We start from the raw sequence: 21,560 nt of genomic DNA on the forward strand, positions 1-21,560 counted from the left end.
CAGTCACTACGTACATTTCAGGACCACAGTCTCAGGTTTCCTCCCCTTCACGGGGAAGAGGCATGAATAAGTGGTTTTCCAGGTGAGGGAAAGGAGGACCTGACAACTCGTTCCAAGAGCTCGAGGTGCAGCCAGTTCCGTCCTCCTCGTCTTAACACACCCCCCCCAACGCCCGCCCATCCCACTAGGTCTGCAAAGCTGAGCTTCTGGCCCCAATTTCAGATGCAAAGCGAATGAGGCGCAGAGAGGATGGATCACACAGCCCTGCAGCATCGGGGCCAAGACCAAACTCGGGTTTGTCCCCTTCCCAAGCCAGGTTCTTTGCCCGAGTTTTCCTGATGCGGATGTAGAGGGGAGAGATGGCCCGTCGTTAGCAGAAACCAACTCGACCCTGAACCTGCTGTCATGGGAGGTGGGGGCTACCCTTCCCCTCCGTCGGCCTCTCATTGCCCGCCTACCCAGGAACTCCCCGGCCCAGTCGCCCCGCAGCCTCTGGGAGGGGAGCGGTGCTACCCGCCCGCGTCATCTGATGCTGTTTCCTGCGGGAGGGAGAACAGCGGAAAAAAGTGAAACTCCACCCTCCACCTCTGCCTCCCGCCCCCGGGGCCAAAGTACAAAGGGAGGAGGAAGAAGGGAACGGGGTTGGAGCCATCGGGTCGAGAGAGCCCAGCCAGGAAGAGACAGCTAGCCCCAGCAAGAGACACTCCAGCCACCCCCTTCGCAAGGAGACCCAAACAGAGTCCAGGCGCTGCCCCTTGCTGGCCCAGCTTACACTTCGCGGGGTGCTGGAGCCAGGCTCCCAGGACTGCTCCAGACTGAGGGACGCCGGGGCCCCTCTTTGCTAGCCATGGTGAGACGCCGGAGGCCCCAGGGGCTCACCCCCCAAGCCTGACCACACTACCCTGGGTGGCCTTCCTCCGGAAGCCCGAGATGCAGGGGGCCGGGAGGCGACACTCCTGGATCCCCAGAGAGGCGTGGGTCTGGGGCTGAGGGCCAGGGCCCGGATGCCCAGGTTCCGGGACTAGGGCCTCGACAGTCAGCAGGGGTGGGGACCAGGGGCACCCAGGGAAGGTCCCCCACACCCACCAACGCAGCTCCCAGCCATGGAGCCCTTGAAGAACCTCTTCCTCAAGAGCCCACTGGGGTCATGGAACAGCAGTGGCAGTGGGGGCGGCGGGGGCAGCGGCGGAGGCTGGCCAGAGGGGTCCCCGAAGGCGGCAGCTTATGCTAACCCTGTGTGGACAGCCCTGTTTGACTACGAGCCCAGCGGGCAAGACGAGCTGGCCCTGCGGAAGGGCGACCGTGTGGAGGTGCTATCCCGGGATGCAGCTATCTCAGGCGATGAGGGCTGGTGGGCGGGCCAGGTGGGTGGCCAGGTGGGCATCTTTCCGTCCAACTATGTATCTCGGGGCGGCGGTCCGCCCCCCTGCGAGATGGCCAGCTTCCAGGAGCTGCGGCTGGAGGAGGTGATTGGCATCGGTGGCTTTGGCAAGGTCTACCGGGGCAGCTGGAGAGGCGAGCTGGTGGCTGTGAAGGCTGCTCGCCAGGACCCCGACGAAGACATCAGCGTGACAGCTGAGAGTGTGCGACAGGAGGCCCGGCTTTTCGCCATGCTGGCGCACCCCAACATCATTGCCCTAAAGGCCGTGTGCCTGGAGGAGCCCAACCTGTGCCTGGTGATGGAGTACGCTGCCGGTGGGCCCCTCAGCCGTGCCCTGGCTGGCCGGCGTGTGCCCCCCCATGTGCTCGTCAACTGGGCCGTGCAAATTGCCCGTGGGATGCACTACCTGCACTGCGAGGCCCTGGTGCCTGTCATCCACCGAGACCTCAAGTCCAACAACAGTGAGTTTTGGGGAGTGTGGTTGGAGGGTGGCATGGCCTGAGCACACATCTACTGCCAGCTCGCAGCTGAGCCTACCTGGGGATCTACTAGAGACAGGAGCTACTGTTCTAGGAGCATCTCAGTTGACCAGGGGTGCCCCTGGGCTCACACTAGCCCCAAAGCAAGAGTCCCAGGCACCCAAGAGTCCTTTACGCCCCAGCCCCTGGAGGAGGCCTTTACCCCAACTCACAGGTGCCAAGTTAAAAAATTGGAATCTCTCAGAATTGTAAGCAACCTGCCTACCATGGCCACTACGTCAAGGAAGGGCATGCTGGATCCTGGCACCCCTCATCTTCAGGGAGCGCCCACTTGTCCTGCGGGTGCCTCCTGTCTCCTCCGCTTGTGGTGGGCAGCTCCTCCAGAATAGACATCTCAAAGGGAAAAGCCCCTCCCCTCCTCCCCACCCTCGGTGGTCAAAGCTGGGGTCAGGGATGGAATTCTAACCCCACTCCTTTCCCTGGCTGCACTCTCTCTAGCTGGTTATTTCAACTCAGAGCATCGATTTCACTCTGTAAAAAGGGAGTGATTGGGAGAATGAAAGGGCTTAATCGTTGGGCACCCAATGCCCGGCATCAGTGGGTCGTCAGCCATGGGTGTGGACGTTTGAAGGCTGGATTGCCAGGAGGGCTTTGCCTGGAATCAGCACTTGGAGTGGGCGTGGCAGGGCTAAGAAGACTTGAGGCACTCTATCTCCAGCCATTTCAGGTCTACGCATGGCCTAGCATGGGCCCGAGACAAGCAAGTGACAGGTTCAGAGGGCTTCCTGAAGCAGGCAAGCTTCACACCTGGCCCAGAGCAGGGCATGTTCAGAGAGGCACCCAGCTGGATGTCCTGGCAGGGCCTGATGAGAGCAAAGTCAAGGAGGCAGCACCCGGCACGGTAGTAGGGATGTGGGTGGGCCTGCTGGGGCCCAAGGTGCAGACCGAAGAGCAAGAGGAAGGGCCCGCAGGACCACTGGAGAGCCACGGGTGGCCCGCGGAGGGGTGAGCATGGATACTTTGAGCCTCCCGGCCTGGGCTGACCATGGATCAGAGGCTTGTGGGGAGCAGAACACCAGGGCCCAGTGATACCCAAGTCCCTTCCTGGGCCGGAGGGGCCTCAGGAGGTCTGCCAGCCACCCCACCCACTCCTCTCATCCACAATACGGTGCAGGTCCCAGCGCTCAGCTGCGTTGCTGAGCCTCAGCCATCTAGGGACCCTCACTCCCTGCCCCAGCCTGAGGGGGATTCCCCGAAGGCCTGGGGGGAGGGGACTCCCGTCTACTGTTTTTCCTCCAGTTTTCTTTCCAGAAAAAATGGAACAATAGCCCAGGCCCCTGCTCCCCACCCTCCCCACCGCTTCCTGCGTTTCCTGCTGCCCCTGAGCCGGCTTCCTGCCCCTGCTCCAGCCTCTGCTCTCTCCCCAGCCCAGCTGCCTGCAGGGGAGGAAAGAGTTGGGGGTGGGGGGGGTTGTGGGAGAGGAAGGAGCCAGGGATGGCACCCCCACTACCCCCAGTTCCCTGCTTTCACCCTGAGTCTGGGTGGTGGTGAAGGGCAGGCAGGGTGCCCTTAGCCTCCCTGAGCCTGGGCTCCCACCTCACAGACCCCAGTTCTAGGCCCGGGGTGCTGTCTGCGGCGTTGTGGCAGGGGGGAGTCCCTGGGCTGGGGGGGCTCAGGCAGGAAACAATGGCGTGATTTTCCTGGACAATGGGGGCCTTGTGAGGAAGCCTGGAGGGGAGAGGAGGGGGAATTCTCCAGGCCCACGAGTCACAGGACTGACCAGCCAGCCCGGCCTGGGCCTGACCTCCCCCAATTCTCCCCCAAAGGACTCCCCCCTCCATTGGAGACCTGGGCCAGGCCTCCCAGAAAGGAGAAGTAGGGACCATGGGAGGGAAGCGGAAGAGGTGTGAGCTGCTGAGGCCACTCCCGGGCTCCCCAGAGGCAGTCTAGGGAGGGGGCTGGGGGCCAGGTCCCTTTTCAGAGCCAGGGAGCCCTAACCTAAGGGGGTGCTGGGAGGGGGATCTCTAGCTCCTTCTCTGAGTGACCCCTGATCACCCCATCCCTAAGGTCTATATCAGACACCAGAAGAGCAGCTTGGGTTGGAACAAATTCAAGGCCATTGGAGAAAAGCAGGGCTCACGGAGGGGAGGCTAAGGCTTCACAGGTGTGAGGTCAAGCTGGGGACGGGGTTGGCAGAAAAGTCACCAGTACAAAGGAGTCCTGAGACTGAGTGGGTTGCCACCCCGTCTGGGCTTCAGATGATCTAATTGAAAAAAGGAGGCTGGCCTCCCAGCTTGAGATACTGGTGCAGAAAGTGCTTCACCAGTCCATGAGGTACCACAGGTGGCTAGAGACCTGACCAAGAAGTAGCAGGGGTTGGTCTTCAAGAGGATGGGTTGGTCCTGGCACCAGAGGAAGTGGGAGTCCCTCCCCAACCCCAGCACATGGACCCCTTTGCCTGGTCCCTCCCCAGCCACCCGCCCCAGTCTGCTGCGATTCTTCTCTGAAACGGATATTCACAGAGCTTACTAAATGGTCTTGTTCTGAGACTCCAGCAGCCAGGCCAGAGGCTGTTGTGAAGCTGCGAATAAGATGTGGTAGCGGATGGAGAGGAGAGTCAACTTGAGATTCATGGCAGCATCTTTGGAACAACTGTCAGATCCTTGTGTGAAAGCTTTAAAAAGGGTGATCTTGTTTAATACTCATGATAACCCTCTGGCTTTTGTTGTTATCCTCAGCTTTAACTGTTCAGGAGTCAGCCCCAGTTTAGCTCAGAGGAGAGGGTAGGTTGCAGGACCGTTCTCTGAATTTGGAGACAAGGCAGGAAGATTTGCCAGGCACAGTGGGAGGATGTAGGTGGTTGTTGAGGGCATGGAGACCAGGTAGGGTGACAGCTGGGCAGCTGGACCCACTTCTGAATGAGGGCTCCACATACGGGAGATGCCAGTGAGGAAGGAGCAGCTGGCACCTGGGAGAGGCCAGGACAGCCTGGAGGCAGTAGGCCGAGGTCAAGGGGAGGCCAGTCTCTGAGAAACACCGGCATTGAAAAGGCTAAGGGTGGGGAGGCCTGAAGGAAACAGCACAAGCAGCCAGAGGCCCTGGGAGCCAAGGACAGCAGGGAGGGGCTCAGTAGCAGTGCCAGATGCCCCCATGAGGCCCAGGGAGCTTGGCCAGCAGCAGGATCAGGAGTTGTGGCTTTAGGCCTAAACGAGTGAATACCCTGGTTGTGCCATCTCCTCTGAGAAGTCTTCCCTGACTCACCTGTACAAGGTGCCTGTCTCCTCTGACCCAACCCCAGAACCCTGCGCTGCCCCCTCCGAGGTACTGTCACCCTGGGCAGGATTGCTGAGAGATGTGCCCTGAAATGGCAACCAACTCCAGTATTCTTGCCTAGAGAATCCCAGGGACGGAGGAGCCTGGTGGGCTGCCGTCTATGGGGTCACACAGAGTCGGACACGACTGAAGCGACTTAGCAGCAGCAGCAGTGCCCTGAAAGGATATGTGTTCAGAAATGTCGTTGGCTTGGATGTCCCTTCTGTACAAAACAGTTGACTATGACCAGAAAAGTAGAGTCCTCTTCAGACCCTCGAAGATTCTCTGACTTTGCCTTACATTTTTTCCTTTAAAACCTCTCTCCTTTGAGCCGTGCTTGTCCTGGTGAGACATTTGCAAGTTGTTGGCTTTCCTGTGTATACAGGGTATGGTGGTCCCATGAGGGACAAAGCCAGGAACACTTGCCGTGTCCATCCACTCCTACATTTGTCCCAAACTCCTTTCTAGTCAACAACCACCCTTAGACCCCTTCGTCTCTCATCACATCTAGCCACATTAGTGGGTATCTTTTGGAGTCTTTCTCTCTTCTGGAAATGGCTGTGCTAGCCACAGTGGGACATGGGCACCAGGGGTCTATAGTGCCCGCTGGGCTTCCTTTCTCACCAGGCAGTTCCCTCCTGCTCCCCACCCCCAGGGAGGTTCTAAATCACACTCTTGCCTCGACAAAATGACAACACACAGGTTTCTTTTGAAATCAAAGTCACAAATGCTGAGAGGCTGCCATATTGCCTATTTCTGTTCTGTGCAGGGTTAGGGGAAAGTTAGAACACTGGCTTTGGAACCACGCATACCAGGTTGTGGGTGATACCTGGTTTGTTTGCTTATGACCTTGGTTAAGTCAAATTGTTGCTCAGTTTCCTCTTCTGCAAAATGAGGATAATGATGTCTTTGTTATTGCTGTTTAGTCGCTAAGTTGTGTCTAACCCTCTGCAACCCCAAGGATTAGAGCCTCCAGGCTCCTCTGTCCATGGGATTGAACCCCTACCATCGCCTAGCTGAGGCCAACTCCTCACTCTGGTCTCAGCTTAAATGGTACTTCCTCTAGGAAATCTTCCCAAATCTTACAATTTACTTATTTACTTATTGGCTGAGCCAAGGGCATGTGGGATCGTAGTTCCCTGACCAGGGATCGAACCTGTTTCCCCTGCAGTGGAAGTACAGGGTCCTAATTACTGAAGTGAAGTGAACTGTTAGTCGCTAAATCGTGTCTGACCCTCTGCAACGCCAAGGACTGGAGCCCACCAGGCTCCTCTGTCCATAGGATTTTCCAGGCAAGAATACTGGAGTGGGTTGCCATTTCCTTCTCCAGGGGATCTTCCTGTCCCAGGGATCGAACCTGTGTCTCCTGCACTGGCAGGTGAATTCTTTACCACTGAGCCACCAGGGAATCCCATGATGTTTACCTCACAGATTTGTGTATGTGTGTGTGTGTGCTAACACTGAGTATAAATGCCTAACCTCTAGGAGCCCCTTGGTAAATATGTCCCAGCCTTGTGTTTATTGTCTCATTCTATCCCAACCCCAGATACGAGCTCTGGCAAGGTTGAGACCAAGTCACCTCACTGCCCCCATTACCTAGCCAGGATGTCTGTCCGATGACAGTTTGCTCCCAGCTCCTCCCCTATCCCCACCCCCTGAGCCTGGAACCACAGTCCAGCCTCTCTTCCCCAGTTCTGCTGCTGCAGCCCATTGAAGGTGACGACATGGAGCACAAGACCCTGAAGATCACGGACTTCGGTCTGGCCCGTGAGTGGCACAAAACCACGCAAATGAGTGCTGCGGGCACCTATGCCTGGATGGCTCCTGAGGTTATCAAGGCCTCCACCTTCTCCAAAGGCAGCGATGTCTGGAGGTGCGGCTGGGTGGAGTCTAGACAGATATGAGGTCGTGGGGGTGGGAGAGGTGGCAGCCAAAATCTAGGGCTGGATGGATAAGCAGAGGCCAAGGGAGGGACACAGACCACTTACTCTTGGTTGCTTTGGGGTGAAATGGCAATGAATGAGTCGAGGCGGGAACACAGACCCTTTGTCTCACCTACAGCTTTGGGGTCTTGCTGTGGGAACTGCTGACCGGGGAGGTACCCTATCGTGGCATCGACTGCCTTGCTGTAGCCTATGGTGTGGCCGTGAACAAGCTCACACTGCCCATTCCATCCACCTGCCCGGAGCCCTTCGCACAGCTTATGGCTGGTAAGGGGATGGGGCAGGAGGGTGAAGGGTAGAGCTCCTTGGCCCAACAGGACATATCCACTCACAGACCCCTTCCCCTGTCCCCCCCGCACCCCCGTCCCCACTCCGTTTCCCTAGACTGCTGGGCGCAGGACCCCCACCGCAGGCCCGACTTCGCCTCCATCCTTCAGCAGTTGGAGGCGCTGGAGGCACAGGTGCTACGGGAAATGCCGCGGGACTCCTTCCATTCCATGCAGGAAGGCTGGAAGCGCGAGATCCAAGGCCTCTTCGACGAGCTGCGGGCCAAAGAAAAGGTGGGAGGAGTCGCGGTCCCAGGGGTGGAAGGAGACACCGGGAAGGGACGTCTCACGGAGAGTGGGGATGAGCGCCTGGGACCGTACCCGCCTGACGCCACCGCCTTCGTTGTCCTGGGCACAGGAACTACTGAGCCGCGAGGAGGAGCTGACCCGCGCGGCGCGGGAGCAGCGCTCACAGGCAGAGCAGCTGCGGCGGCGCGAGCACCTGCTGGCTCAGTGGGAGCTGGAGGTGTTTGAGCGTGAGTTGACGCTGTTACTGCAGCAAGTCGACCGCGAGCGGCCGCACGTTCGCCGCCGACGCGGAACCTTCAAGCGCAGCAAACTCCGCGCGCGCGACGGCGGGGAGCGTATCAGCATGCCACTCGGTAAGGGGCGGGGCCCCAGCGCGCCGCCCGCCATTGGCTTCGCGGGCGGTGGGGCGGGGCCAGGCGGGTGGCTGACCGAGCTGGGATTGGTCTAGGGCGTCGGTGGGTGGGCCTGTGAGCGGAGGCTGCAAGAGGTGGGATCGGGAGTGTGTTCTTGTCTGTGGGCGGGTTCTGGCGGGAATATTTGCATGTCGGCCTGGGAGTGGCTGCGGCCGGGAAGGGGCGGGGCTCATGAATGTTTGGGAAGGCCGAGGGCACGGGGTGGGCCCTCTCCGACTTCGCCGCGCTTGCCGGGGTTGGGGATTTCCTTGATCCAGGATCTCAGGAAGCCAGTGAGGCCGGCCCCAGTCACCTAGCCTCCGTGTTAGGCCGGATTCCAGCACTGCCTGCGTGGCCTCCGCGCTGCCGAGGGGTTAGGATCCTGTCTCTCCTTCACCACAAACTTGCACTCTGCTTCTCTCCCCCCAACTCTAGACTTCAAACACCGCATCACCGTGCAGGCCTCGCCTGGCTTGGACAGGAGGAGGAACGTCTTCGAGGTCGGGGCTGGGGACTCTCCCACCTTTCCCCGGTTCCGGGCCATCCAGTGTAAGCAGCTTCTCCTCTTGCCCACGTCCTTCTCCCCAGATCTTACCCTTTCGTCAAACCTTATCCTTGGAAGTGGATCCCTTGCACTGCCTCCTCCTCTTCCTCCCTGCTCCCAGGTTCCCTCCCCATCCATCTAAACTGGTATCTGAGTTCCCCAAGCATCAGTCATTTTACAACTTTTTTTTTTCTAACAATTGTATGATGCTATGTACCATCCACTTTCCTAAGTGCTTTGCTAATTATTAGGGTGTCCTCGGTGGCTCAGAGCATAAAAAGAATCTGCCCATAATGCAGGAGACCCAGGTTTGATCCCTGAATTGGGAAGATCCAAGAAGGGAATTGGAGAAGGCAATGGCAACCCACTCCAGTACTCTTGCCTGGAAAATCCCATGGACGGAGGAACCTGTTAGGCTGCAGTCCATGGGGTCGCTAGGAGTTGGACACGACTGAGCGACTTCACTTTCACTTTTCACTTTCATGCATTGGAGAAGGAAATGGCAACCCACTCCAGTGTTCTTGCCTGGAGAATCCCAGGGACGGGGGAGCCTGGTGGGCTGCCGTCTATGGGGTTGCACAGAGTTGAACACGACTAAAGCGACTTAGCAGCAGCAGCAGCAAGAAGGGAATGGCAACCCACTCCAGTATTCTCACTTGAAGAATCCCATGGACAGAGGAGCCTGATAGGCTACCATGGGGTCACAAAGAGTCAGACACGACTGAGTGACTAACAGTTGCTAATATTAATTCCTCACAATGACCCTGTGAGGTAGATGTCTTTATTATTACCTAGGTTTTACTGATGAGAAAAGTGAAAGAAGTATCTCCTAATACTGCATAGCTGATAAGTGGCAGGGTCAGAATTCAGACCCAGTTTGCTGCAGTGTCTGTGCTAACTCCTAAGCAGCAAATGCCAGCTGAAGGACTAGAAGAGATGCCCCACTGCCAGTCTCAGGACCCACACTCACCTACCCCACCCCAGTTTGTGCAATTTCTCTGTAAGCCCAAAGCTTACCATGGGAATGGGATGGGGCCCAGCCTGACTATCCGCTCCCCATCCTCCAAGAAGTTGCCCCTGGAGCCCAGTTCTTACGATGGGAGGACAAGGATCAGGGTCCTTGATCTTGACTCAGACTCCTTCGGTTCCCCCCCTCACCCTACCCACCACAGTGGAGCCTGCAGAGCCAGGGCAGGCATGGGGCCGACAGTCCCCAAGACGTCTAGAGGACTCAAGCAATGGAGAGCGCCGAGCATGCTGGGCCTGGGGTCCCAGCTCCCCCAAGCCTGGAGAAGCCCAGAATGGGAGGTGAGTGCCTGACTGCCACCTACCCAGCAGCTCCTGCCTCCCAGCAGTCCTGAGATTCACGAAGCGCGACTCCTTCTCATTCCCTCACTAGGAGAAGGTCCCGCATGGATGAAGCCACGTGGTACCTGGATTCAGATGACTCATCCCCCCTAGGATCTCCTTCCACACCCCCAATGCTCAATGGTGAGTGGCCTTGTCTTCCCCCAGCCAACTGTTGCTGCACTCCTATGGGTACTATGGCAAGGCAGGCCATTGCTAGAACCCAGGTCTGACGTATAAGCCCACAACTGAGGGAGATCCCGCCTAGGCCCCAGGGGGCCCAGAGTGGTCCCATTGTGCAGGGCTGGCCTCCATCAGCTGCTGTGCCCTCAGCAAGCTCTAGGGAGCAAAGGAAGACAAGGAACAGTGGCCCCTGTTTGGGACCCAAAGGAAGTTGGGTGCAGAGAGGGAAAGGAAATTGTGCATGTGGGGTGGAGTTAGAAAAGTGGCTACTGCACTGTGCTTCTCAGAGTCCTTTCTGGGGAGCTTGGAGGTGGAAAAGAGGATAAGAAAGCTGAATGGGTGGGCATCCAGGGCCCCCTCACTGCATCTGGGGCAGTTCTGGGGTCTTCTGTTTTCCATAATGGCAACAGCACTTGCTGTGTATCAGGTATTCCATCCAAGCAACAACCCCATGAGGGATTATTATACCTATCTGAGGCTCTGAGACATAATGTAATCTACCTAAGTCCCCCAGCTAAGGATCTGAACCCAGGAAAATATTGACACTCAGGCTCATAGTGAGCTTCCCCAGAAGCTTTCATTTAAAGAAGGGGTTTCTCACCTGCAAGCTACTTGGGAAGCTAGGGGATCAGCAGAAAGCAGGGATCCTGGGTCAGAGGGGCATGGCTCATCTCAGCACTGCCCAGCATTGGCAGGGACTAGAAAGTTGCAGCCTCCCTTGCCCAAGGGTCCTTTTACAGCCCCCAGCTGCACCTGCTTCTCAAAGTCAGAATATAGGACCCAGCTGTCATCAGACCAGAGTCCCATTCAGCAAACAAGTTAGACTCACTCCTCTCACCCCACCCAATGCATCACCTCCACCATTACCTAAGCTAGGATTCACAGTAATAACAACAGCAAACGTTTATTGGGTCCCTCGTGTGCCATTTTATAGAGGAGAAAACTGAGGCACAGACAGGTAAAGTGATTTGAAGTAGGACGCATAGCAGAACAGGGATTTGAGCCCAGGGCTTCCCTGGTGGCTCAGCTGGTAAAGAATCCACCTGCAATGCGGGAGACCTGGGTTCGATCCCTGGGTTGGGGAAGTCCCCTGGAGACAGGAAAGGCTACCCACTCCAGTATTCTGGCCTGGAGAATTGTATAGTCCATGGAGTTGCAAAACTTTCACTGACTCCAGAGGCAGGGCCCTGGACCCCCATCTGCCATGCCATTTCTTGCTCCAGCAGTTGCATTGCCCTAAGCAGGCTGTGCTACAGGGACCAAACTGAGAATTGGAAGGCCAAGGGGGCTGCTTGGAGTCACCTGCTCTAGAATGCCCCAGGCCAGAAAGTTCAATGGAGAACATGAGGTCCTGTCAAGCTGGATGTGCAGGCAGAAGCAGCCCCTGACCATGGTCTACAGATCCCTTCAGATCCCTTTGGCCTTATCTTCCCTGGGCTCCCAGGAGCAGGGACCTCATCTTTCTCCAGCTTGCCCCCTTACCTGAAAGGGTATCCCTTGTCCCAGCCCAGCTGCTGGCTGAGCATCTGTTTGCACCTGTGCAAGCCTTCAGCCAGCTGTCTTGGCCCACCCACAAGTGAGTGATCTTGACCTCCCAACCACCTACAGAGTCAAAAAACCTAGCTAAGAATCAAAGATGTCCCTGAGAGATTGTCCCAGGTGTTAGCCACCCCACTGGGGAGTCCCATCTCCCACCCCTTGTCCCTGCCTGGGTGTGCTGGCCCCTGGGGAACTGGTTGTTACAGATTGGTGGGCACGGTCTGCCAGCAACTGCCCCATGAAGCTTTTGCCCTGGAGCCACCAACTACCACATGGCCATGTCCTTTCCATGAGGCCCTGTAGAAGTGATTTCACCTTCATCTCTGAGTCAAGAATGGTTTTTCTGCTTTCTCCGTAACAACAGGGTTGCCACCTCTTACTGCCAGGGAGTTTAGAGGTAAATTAAAATTACTGCCAAGTTACCTGGGGCAAGTTTCTGACTTCTGGGAATCTCAGTTTCTCAGGATATCAACCTCAGTAACTTCTTTCCATTCTTAGTTGGTGTGCTGATCTCCAGTGTCACTTTGTTCTTTTTTTTTTTTGCTTGTTTTAAACATGTTTTTCCCCTGTTCTGTTTTAAACTCACTGTAAATGATCAGTTTCCTCACCTATAAAGTGGGGAACAGCGATCACCTTACGTGGTTGTCACAGGGATTCTAAGAATGGATTCTTCCATCAAACATGTACTGACACATATAATGAGCCAGGCATCATCGTGCTAGAGATCAGCAGTGCCTTGACCTCTGGGCGGGCCTAGTCTGGTAGAGGAGGCAGGCTCAGAAATAAACAAGTACAGTAGAGAGTAGCATGTGGCTGGCAGAAGGACTATACAAGGCATAGCATGAGCAAGAACTACATAGGTTAACAGGGGATTCTGAAAAAGCTTCTATTTTGTTTTTTAAACTTTTCTTTTGGTTGCACTGGGTCATCATCGTGGCACACGGGCTTCTCATTGTGTGCAGGCTTAGTTGACCCACAGCAAGTGGGACCTTAGTTCCTCTGCCAGGATCAAACCCCCATCCCCTACATTGGAAGGCAGATTCTTAACCACTGGACCACCAGGGAAGTCCCTGGCAAAGCTTCTAAAAGAGGAAAAGTTCTTGTTTTCCTCTGCATTCTATTGCTTCACTTCTGACACCATATGTGTGGAGTTTTTCCCACACCGGCCAGTTCTGGGCCACCAGCTGGAAGTCCTACAATCCAATCCAGTTCTGACACCGTGTACCTGGAATTAGCGTCAGACCCCACAGCCTAAGGGCTCAGGACTCCAAGGCTCCTCTGTTCTGCAGACACCAGTTGTAAGTCCAGGTTGTCACCGGTGCTCCTCTCCAACCAGCTCTACATCTGAGGTTCCTACGACCCCCGCCTCAGATTTGATAATGTCCTTGAAGAGGTCACAGAACTCAGGAAAACCATCTACTTCCTAGACTACTAGATTATTATAAAGGATACAGGTCAAGGACATACAGATGGAAGACATGTGGAGGGCAGGGTATGTGGGAGGGGCACACAGCTTCCATGCCCCCTCTAGGCACACACCTCTGCTGGTTCACCAACCCAGAAGTTCTCCAAACCCTTTGGCTGGGTTTTTATGGAGGCTTCATTACGTGGATGTGACTGATTAATCATTGGCCATTGGTGACAGGAGTCAATCTCCAGCCCCTCTCTTACCCTGATGCAAGTAGAAGTTGAAAGTTCCAACCCTCTAATCACACAGTCCGTTCCCCTGGCAGACCCCATCCTCCAACAATGACCGCATCAGGGACTTCCCTTGTGGTCCAGTGGTTAAGACTCCGTGCTCCTAATGCAGGGGTTATAAGTTTGATCCCTGGTCGGGGAACCAAGATCCCTCATGCTGCACAAGGCTGCCAAAATAAAAAGACATCAATATGAACTCTCATATGGAAATTCCAAGGGTTTGGGGAGTTCTGTACCAGGAATGAGATGAAAGCCAAATATGTACTTTTTTATAAACCACTGTCACAGCTTCATAGAAGCTGTGATCTCTCAGCTGGGTCTTAAATGTTAAGTAAGGGACTACTGAGCGCGAGGTGGGAAAGGTGTGCTGAGTGAAGGGAACAGTGTGTGTGCAACCATGGGGCTCACCAGACCTAAGGAAGAGGAATCCTGGTTGGAATTCACTGAAGGACTTGAGAGCCAGGGACTCCCAGGCCTGAAACAGCAGGCTGGGGCCAGTTCAGGAAGGATCTGGAAGTTGGGGTGGGGGGGGCAGGTTTAAGCAGAGACTTGTCTTTAGCAGGTTTACATTTTAGAAGGCAGTGGCCACTGCAGGGGTGGGGTTGGGTAGGAGATAAGAGAGATGGGGTGGAGGTGGGGGGTGGAATTCCCTGGCTTTCTGGTGGTTAGGACTTCATGTTCTCACTGTTGAGGGCGCGGGTTAAATCCCTGGTGGGGGAACTAAGATCGCACAGGCCTTGGGGCCAAGCCAAAAAAGAGAGAGATGAGGTAAGGGTTGTGGCTGAGGATTGACCCCAAGCAAAGTCCTGGTTCACTGCAGAAGCTCACGTTTTTCCCAGCTTTGCATTCCTTCCTCTGGACCCCCACCCACTGCTCCACGCCAGGCAGGCCCAAGGAAGACAGAGAGGCCCTGAAAGCCCAACCAAGGAGCTTAGGCTTTTTTCTAGCAGCCGTGGAGAGCCATGGTAGGTTCTAGAGCTGAGGAGGACTTGACAAAATTGGGGTTTGTGGGGGGCCATCACAGGCTGCCCTACCTCAATGACTGGTTCTCCAGACCCACCCATTTGGTCTAGAATGGAATCAGATTAACCCTAGGCCCACAGGTTAGGACATATGTCCTTTAATCCAGGGCAGGGTAGCCTTAGCTAAGCCTGGGAACCCCTGGGGCATGAGGCTCAGACAACGTAATGCCCCTAAATCACTCAGCTCAGGCCCGACACAAACAACTGACCTCTCCAAGCCTTGATTTCCTCATTTCTGGAATAGGGACAATGTTGTATCCCTTTAGAGCTGTTGTGTACATTGGAATTGGCCTGTGTGCCTTATACAGGTTACCACTGGAGGCCAGAGCAGGCAAGTAGAAGGACCAGGGCTGCCCAACCAGGGACGAGATGGGCACCGCACGGGTCCCAGCTGTGACTCTGGCCCCTGTGGATATCTTCTGCTGCCCATTGAGGGCACTGAGGCCGGCCCTGCTCTGGCTTGAGCTTGCTTCTTGGTGGACCCTCGGCCTTCCCTCCAGCCAGCCCTCCTTTCGTGGGCCCCAGGGCACCTGGCTTAGCTCCTGCTGCTTTCAAAGGTTGCACTGCCCTCCTCCACCCCCAACACTTCTGAAAAGCCAGAATGGGGATGCCGAGGGAGGACTTGGACTGGGGGAGTCAGGGGAGCAGAAGTCAGCCCTTGCTTCAGGGCCGCCGGAAGTCGGCCTAACCTGTGTACCCGCCGCCAGGTAACCTCCCGCGGCCGAGCCCGGAGCCCGAGGAGCCCCGGCGGCCGGGCCCGACCGAACGCGGCAGTGGCTCCGGGACGCCCAAACTGATCCAACGCGCGCTATTGCGCGGCACCGCCCTGCTCGCCTCGCTGGGCCTCGGCCGGGACCTGCAACCCCCGGGGGGCTCGGGCCGAGAGCGCGTGGAACAGCCCTCGCCAACACCGCCCCGCTCGTCGCTGCCCACCCCGTCCCCCACCGAGCCGCCCCCATCCCCGCTCATCCGCTTCTCCTCCGAGACGCCCGAAACCCCAGCCTCCCCGCTGAGCCCCGACGCCTCTGGCCCGGCCGCCCCCGCGCCGCCCCTGCTGCTGGAGCTGGGTGTCCCTGCTGCGGGGCAGCCCTCAGCCAAGAGCCGCCGGCGCGAAGAGGAGAGGCGCGGTAAGCGGCCTACTGCCTGGTGACGGGGGAGGAGGGGCTGGTGGGGACCCGCAGGGCAGTGAGCAGGGCTGCAGCTGTCTGCTGGACCTCCAGCTGCGCCCTGGGGTGTGGGGAGCTGAGTTCTATGTTCAGCCATCGGGGCGGGCCAGGCCGGTTGTGAAATAATAGAAGTATTGAGGATCTCCCTAGCAAACTCCCTGGTGGCTCAGACGGTAAAGCGTCTGCCTGCAATGCGGGAGACTCGGGTTCGATTCCTGAGTCGGGAAGATCCCCTGGAGAAGGTTCTGACAATCCACTCTAGCACTCTTGCCTAGAAAATCCTATGGACGGAGGAGCCTGATAGGCTACAGTCCATGGGGTCGCAAAGAGTCGGACACGACTGAACAACTTCACTTCTTCTTAGCAAACTCCTACTGGCTGTTTACCTGGGTCAGGTACTATTTCTAGTCCTTTAGAAAGGTCACTTCATTCAATTCTGATAACAGTGCTATGAACTAGGCACTCCGGTTAGACCCATTTTTTGGTTGACATGTAAGGCACAGAGAAATGAAGGGACTCTAACCAGCTGCTGAGCTGGGTTGATCAAGACCTGCTCCTGAGGCTTTCTCACTCTTAACTGCTAAATCGCAGCACCATGGAGCAGGAAGGGTTATGGAAGTCTTGAATCCCAGAGCTCACTGCCATGAGCAAACTGAAGCCCAGAGCAGGGCAGTGCCCCCTGGGGACACCCAGGAGCCGGTGACTGCCTGACCTGGGCCCCCTCCCCTTCATTGAATAGCCAGTGCCGTCTCACCGCCGCCGGGGATATCACGCTCTGCTCCTGGCACCCCAGGGACCCCGCGCTCGCCGCCTCTGGGCCTCATCAGTCGACCTCGGCCCTCACCCCTCCGCAGCCGCATCGACCCATGGAGCTTTGTGTCCGCTGGGCCACGGCCTTCACCCCTGCCCTCGCCACAGCCTGCGCCCCGACGGGCACCCTGGACCTTGTTCCCAGACTCAGACCCCTTCTGGGACTCTCCGCCTGCCAACCCCTTCCGAGGGGCCCCTCAGGACTGCAGGGCGCAGACCAAAGACGTGGGTGCCCAGGCCCCGTGGGCACCAGAGGCAGGGCCCTGAGCCGGCTGGCTGCTCGCCCACCACCCTGGAGGAGCCTCAGCATACACTGGAATAGGAGCCAGGCCAGTCTCTCCAGCTGCCTTGGTCTCGCCCAGGGACGCCGCCCCCTCTGGGGGTCAGGAACACTACACTGCACAGGAAGCCTTCACACTGGATGGGGGGCCTGCACCCCCGACACACACCTGCAATGGGTGGGTCCCCCGACTTACCCGCCCCACTGGGGCCCGACACTGTACCCAGCTGGTTGGGAGGACCAGGGCCTGTCTCAGGGAATTGCCCCCCGGGGGCGGTGCAGGGAAGCAGGGAGGTGCAGGGGAGAGGGGCCAGCCTTAGCTGTCACCAGCACTTTTGACCAAATCCTACTACTGTGTCTCCTGCCCCTGGGCTTAGTGCCTGGGCCCCCCTGCCCTGGGGGTCATCTGGGGCCAGGGCTCTCCGGGTGCCTTCCTGCTGCCCTGGCCAGGGCTGGGGCCATGGCCTCAGGATCCAATGAAGCCAAATAAACTCCCCAAGCTGTCTCCCCAAGCACAGCCTGTCAGCATTCTTCGAGATAACTGGGGGATCCAGACCATCCCATGACCCTGGTGACCTCAGGCCCCCAGCAGAATGGCAGGTGGCCTGGGCCAAGGTTGGGATCCTCTGGACCGCATCTCTCTCCCGGGATCAAGTTCAATTGATCATCAGGTGTTACAAGGCCCTTGTTAGCCTCCCTGACATCCACACACTTGGGCCTTACTTGCCTGTTCCCACCCTGGCCGGGCCTTTCCCACCATTTCAAGCAACTGTTTGCCCTGATTGTTCTTGTTTCGGGGTGGTTCCCACTTATTCTCAGGGCCCACAACAACACCACCTCCCCTGGGGCCCCTTCCTGGCCATGCTGCACCCATTCCAGGCAGCTTGCTGAACTCAGGAGCCCACAGTTCTCTGGGTGGTATCTTAGGGGTTTGTCCAGGGTTTGTTTTTATCCTGAGGCCTGGACACAGAAGAGGGTCATCCACCCTGACACCTGGCTTCACTCACACTTCTCTTAAGAAGGCACAGGGTTTCTACAGACCACCCCTCCCATGCCACGCCCTAGGACAGGGGCCCCTGGGCTCATCCCCCAGTGGTTTGTGGGAGTCGTGGTCCAGGCTCCCTCTCCCCCTCCCCTTTGCACCTCACCACAGCCAGGTCTACTGTGTTCAGCAGGGCAGGGACTCGGGAGAGCACAAAAGTTTCTCAGGAAGGATTGGGAGTGGCGGAAGCCTCACCTCTCCAGAGCACCCAGCATCCTCCACATCTGTCCTGCCTGCCCCATCCCAAGTCCTACCATCCTTCTTCCCATTCTTCTGCCCAGGCCACCACCTTCTCATCTGGGGTACCAGCCGTAGCCCTGTCCATAGGTCCCCATTTTTCTCACCACCCAACCTCCTCCCCACCTGGCCTGGCCTCTTCTCTTCCCCAGCTGAACTGTCGCTCTCCAAAGGGAGCTTTTCAGGCCAAGTTCCCCTCCCCCAGAACACTCTCCCATCATCCAGGGCGTTTCCTTCAGGGAGTTTATGACAATGTGAACTCGCCCTGCCTTCTTGCTAACAGGTTTCTCCTGGGAACACTGGGAGGGCAGGGACCAGCCTCTGTCCTCTCCCCTAGGGTCCTCAGGGTCTGGGGACCTGCTGACTAGTGAATGGGGTCTGTGACTGGGTGAGCTCACATGAACCACCACTGTGGGAGGGGGAACTGGTCAATCGCCTTGCTTTCACCTGATCCTCACCGCCCATCACTCAACCACCCAGCTTTGGGGACCTGGGTGGGAAACTTGTTGCCCCCAGAAACAGAGGAGTGACCCCAGCTCCCTCCCAAGCCTGAGCCGCCTCGCCTTGCCCTCCTGGCTCCACTCACCCCAGCTCCATCCCAGGCTTCCTTCCCTCTCCAGCCACCCACGCAGCCCCTCCCCCCGGCCCCACCCTGCCCAGCCCCTCCCAGGTGCCTGTGGTGGAGAGTTGGCTCCCCGGGCACCTCTGACAGACTCTGGTGGCATACCATGGGGGCTCTAAGGCCCTGGGCCCGATACGGGCTACTGGCTGTGGCCCACCTGCTGGCCCTGGGCCTTGGGGCCACAGTGCTCCAGGCCCTGGAGGGGCCTCCAGCCCTTCGGCTCCAGGCCAACCTCAGGGCCGAGCTGGCCACCTTTCAGGCAGAGTTTGGGGCCTGCCTGCCAGCTGGGGCGCTGGAAGAGCTGCTGGGCACCGCCCTGGTAGCCCAGGCCCATGGGGTTTCCAGCCTGGGCAATGGCTCCGAGGCCAGGAACTGGGATCTGCCCTCAGCCCTGCTCTTCACCGCCAGCCTCCTCACCACCACGGGTAAGGCGGCCGGCAGGGCGGCAGGAAGGCGCTCTCAAGGCAGTCCCTACCCAGGGTTCCTGAGGGTGCAGCCCTCCCCCAGCCCCAAACTGCTAGACAGAACCCAGGCCTCATTAGGCCTGTCATCAGGGCTGGGGCTCCCCCCACCAACACACCCCAACTGGTGCCTCAACTTCAGGTGCCAGGGGGCGTGGCCTTCTCAGCCCCACCCCCAGGCAGCTGTGAGACCCAGGGGACGTGCCCAGACCCCACTGGCCTGAGGCGAGATTGGAGAGCCTGTGCGGTGGGATGGATTCTTGGATGGAGGGAAATGGAGTGAACCCAGGTACCACCAACCCAGGAGGAGTGTGGGGGAGGATGTTAGCTAATGAGACGTTAGCCCAGGCAAGAGGGCACAGAGACAGACACGAAGAAATTCCTGGGAGAGGAAACAACAAGTGTGAGGGCCCAGAGCCCAGGAAGTGGGGGTGGGGGGTGGGAGTGAGGTGTTTGCCGTGTAAAGTGTGTGAAATTCATTTATTTATCTAGGCTGCACCGGGTCTTAGTTGCAACACCCAGGAGGATCTTGGATCTTCATCCTGGTATCTTTAGTTGTGGCACATGGGGTCTGGGTCCCTGACCAGGGATTGAACCCGGCCCCCTGCATTGGGATCACAGAGTCTTAGTCATCAGACCACGAATGAAGTCCTGAATATTTTTTGAAGTCCCATTTTCCACCTTCTTTTGGAGAAACTTGTAAACCTACTTGCGCTGAGCCAGAAGCCCCTGTTGGAGAACAGGGCCCGCCCTTGGGACAGTGTGCGTGCTCTCCCCCCAACCTCTGTCCCCACCACTCCCTTTTGGCTCACTTCTGACTCCTGGAGGCATCTGTGTTTTACAGCCCTGGACCAGCTGATCCTGTTCCCCCAGCAGGCCTTGATCTTTCACCTGCCCTGCCTTTGCACATGCCTTTCCACCCTTGAAAAGCACACTGCCTCTTTTGCAACCCTCCATGTCTGGTGTCTTGACTGATTTTCCTGCCCGCCTCCCATCTGAACCTGAGCAGACTCAGGTTCCAGCACAGGGCCTGGCACCCAGGATAACTTGATATGCCTTTGGGGAATGAATGAAAGACTGGGTAACATTTCACCTGGTGAACTGGGAAGTGTGGATCAAAGACAGACTGAGGAATCTCTCAGGTCAGGCTGCCTCGGGGTAGGACGGCAGCTCTCAGAAGTACCCCAGCTACAAGAGGCCTGAGGGGGACTCTTCTCTTTTCATCCTTTCATGTTCCAGAATGTAAAAGAGTGACCCAGAGAGGTTCAGGGACTTTACCAACACCCCCAGTGAACAAGGGGAAGAGCCCACAGAGAACAGCCCTGAATAGTTCTGGCTGTGTTGGCCACCAGAGGGCAGCCTTCTGCAGGAGCGAGGCTCGGGGAAGTGGGCACCAGCCGCCCCACCAGGGTCCTCATTACCCGTGGCTCTCTCCTCTCCAGGTTACGGCCACATGGCCCCGCTATCAGCTGGTGGAAAGGCCTTCTGTATGGCCTACGCGGCCCTGGGGCTGCCGGCCTCCTTAGCCCTTGTGGCTGCCCTGCGCCACTGCCTGGTGCCTCTGCTCAGCCGCCCCGGGGCCTGGGTAGCCACCCGCTGGAAGCTGACGCCGCCCAGGGCTGCACTGCTGCAGGCAGTTGCACTGGGCCTGCTAGTGGTTGGCGTCTTCGTGCTGCTGCCAGCACTGGTGCTGTGGGGTGTGCAGGGCAACTGCAGCCTGCTGGAGGCCATCTACTTCTGCTTCAGCTCCCTCAGCACCATCGGCCTGGGGGACCTGCTGCCGGGCCACGGCAGTGGCCTGCATCCAGTGCTTTACCACCTCTGCCAGTTTGCGCTTCTGGGTGAGTCCAGCTGCTAAGGAGGATGGGGTAGAGGAGAGGAGAGAAGGGAAGAAGACCCTGGACTACAACTCCCATAAGCCCCTGGGGGAGGCTGAGCCTCACAGGTTGGAAGGCCCCTGCCCCAGGGCATGGTGCAGAGTCTTAGTTGGCAGTGGGAAGAGAATTGTGTGGGTGGGAGGTGGATGGGAGCATGAGAGCTGCCCTAGTAACCTCTCCTCCCCAGGTTACTTGCTCCTGGGGCTCCTGGCCATGCTGCTGACTGTGGAGACCTTTTCGGAGCTGCCCCAAGTCCGTGCCATGGTGAAGTTCTTCGGGTCCAGCGGCCCTGTGAACGCTGAGGACGAAGGTGCCATCCTAGGCCAGGACGAACTGGCTCTGAGCAACATGCCACCCTCTGCAGCGGCCCCAGCACAGGCCCCAGCTTGCTGACAGGTGTCGGTCATGGAGCTGCGCTCCTTGCAGGTGGAGAAGCCTGAGGAGGGAGCCCTACGGAGTGGCTGGGGAAGGATCCGGAGGAGGGAAGGGAAGGCATGGATGTGAGAACCTCGGGAAATAATGTGTTAATAAAAAAACAGGCAACAGAGCCAGCTGTTCTCCTCTCTTCTGTCGAAACGGGACTTCCCTACAGCCATCAACAACCCAAACTCCATCATCCTTTAAAGGCAGAGGTCAGGCCTCTGGTCCCG

At 57.8% G+C, this 21,560-nt stretch overlaps 2 protein-coding genes across 3 annotated transcripts; both read left to right on the forward strand.

Annotated features, from left to right (window-relative positions):
- The first annotated feature begins 644 nt into the window (after nucleotides 1-644).
- MAP3K11 (mitogen-activated protein kinase kinase kinase 11) lies at nucleotides 645-17,183 on the forward strand. The gene is made up of 10 exons (XM_086384882.1): nucleotides 645-1,842; nucleotides 6,865-7,045; nucleotides 7,234-7,382; nucleotides 7,500-7,675; nucleotides 7,800-8,043; nucleotides 8,518-8,631; nucleotides 9,799-9,934; nucleotides 10,026-10,117; nucleotides 15,123-15,542; nucleotides 16,321-17,183. The coding sequence occupies exons 1-10, from the start codon at nucleotides 1,104-1,106 to the stop codon at nucleotides 16,656-16,658; spliced, it is 2,589 nt and encodes an 862-aa protein (XP_086241008.1). The 5' UTR covers nucleotides 645-1,103; the 3' UTR covers nucleotides 16,659-17,183.
- A 1,434-nt stretch (nucleotides 17,184-18,617) lies between these two features.
- On the forward strand, nucleotides 18,618-21,457 carry KCNK7 (potassium two pore domain channel subfamily K member 7). Of its 2 annotated transcripts, none has more exons than XM_086384884.1 (3): nucleotides 18,618-18,997; nucleotides 20,476-20,874; nucleotides 21,098-21,457. In XM_086384884.1, the coding sequence occupies exons 1-3, from the start codon at nucleotides 18,679-18,681 to the stop codon at nucleotides 21,301-21,303; spliced, it is 924 nt and encodes a 307-aa protein (XP_086241010.1). In that variant the 5' UTR covers nucleotides 18,618-18,678; the 3' UTR covers nucleotides 21,304-21,457. The 2 variants fall into 2 exon arrangements, with proteins under 2 accessions (XP_086241010.1, XP_086241011.1); XM_086384885.1 differs by lacking the exon at nucleotides 18,618-18,997 and adding an exon at nucleotides 19,172-19,322.
- The last annotated feature ends 103 nt before the right edge of the window (nucleotides 21,458-21,560 follow it).

The sequence above is a fragment of the Bos grunniens genome, chromosome 29, assembly GCF_055505025.1.
Source record: "Bos grunniens cultivar Pamir isolate PY7600 chromosome 29, Bosgru_T2T1.0, whole genome shotgun sequence".
NCBI lineage: Eukaryota > Metazoa > Chordata > Mammalia > Artiodactyla > Bovidae > Bos > Bos grunniens.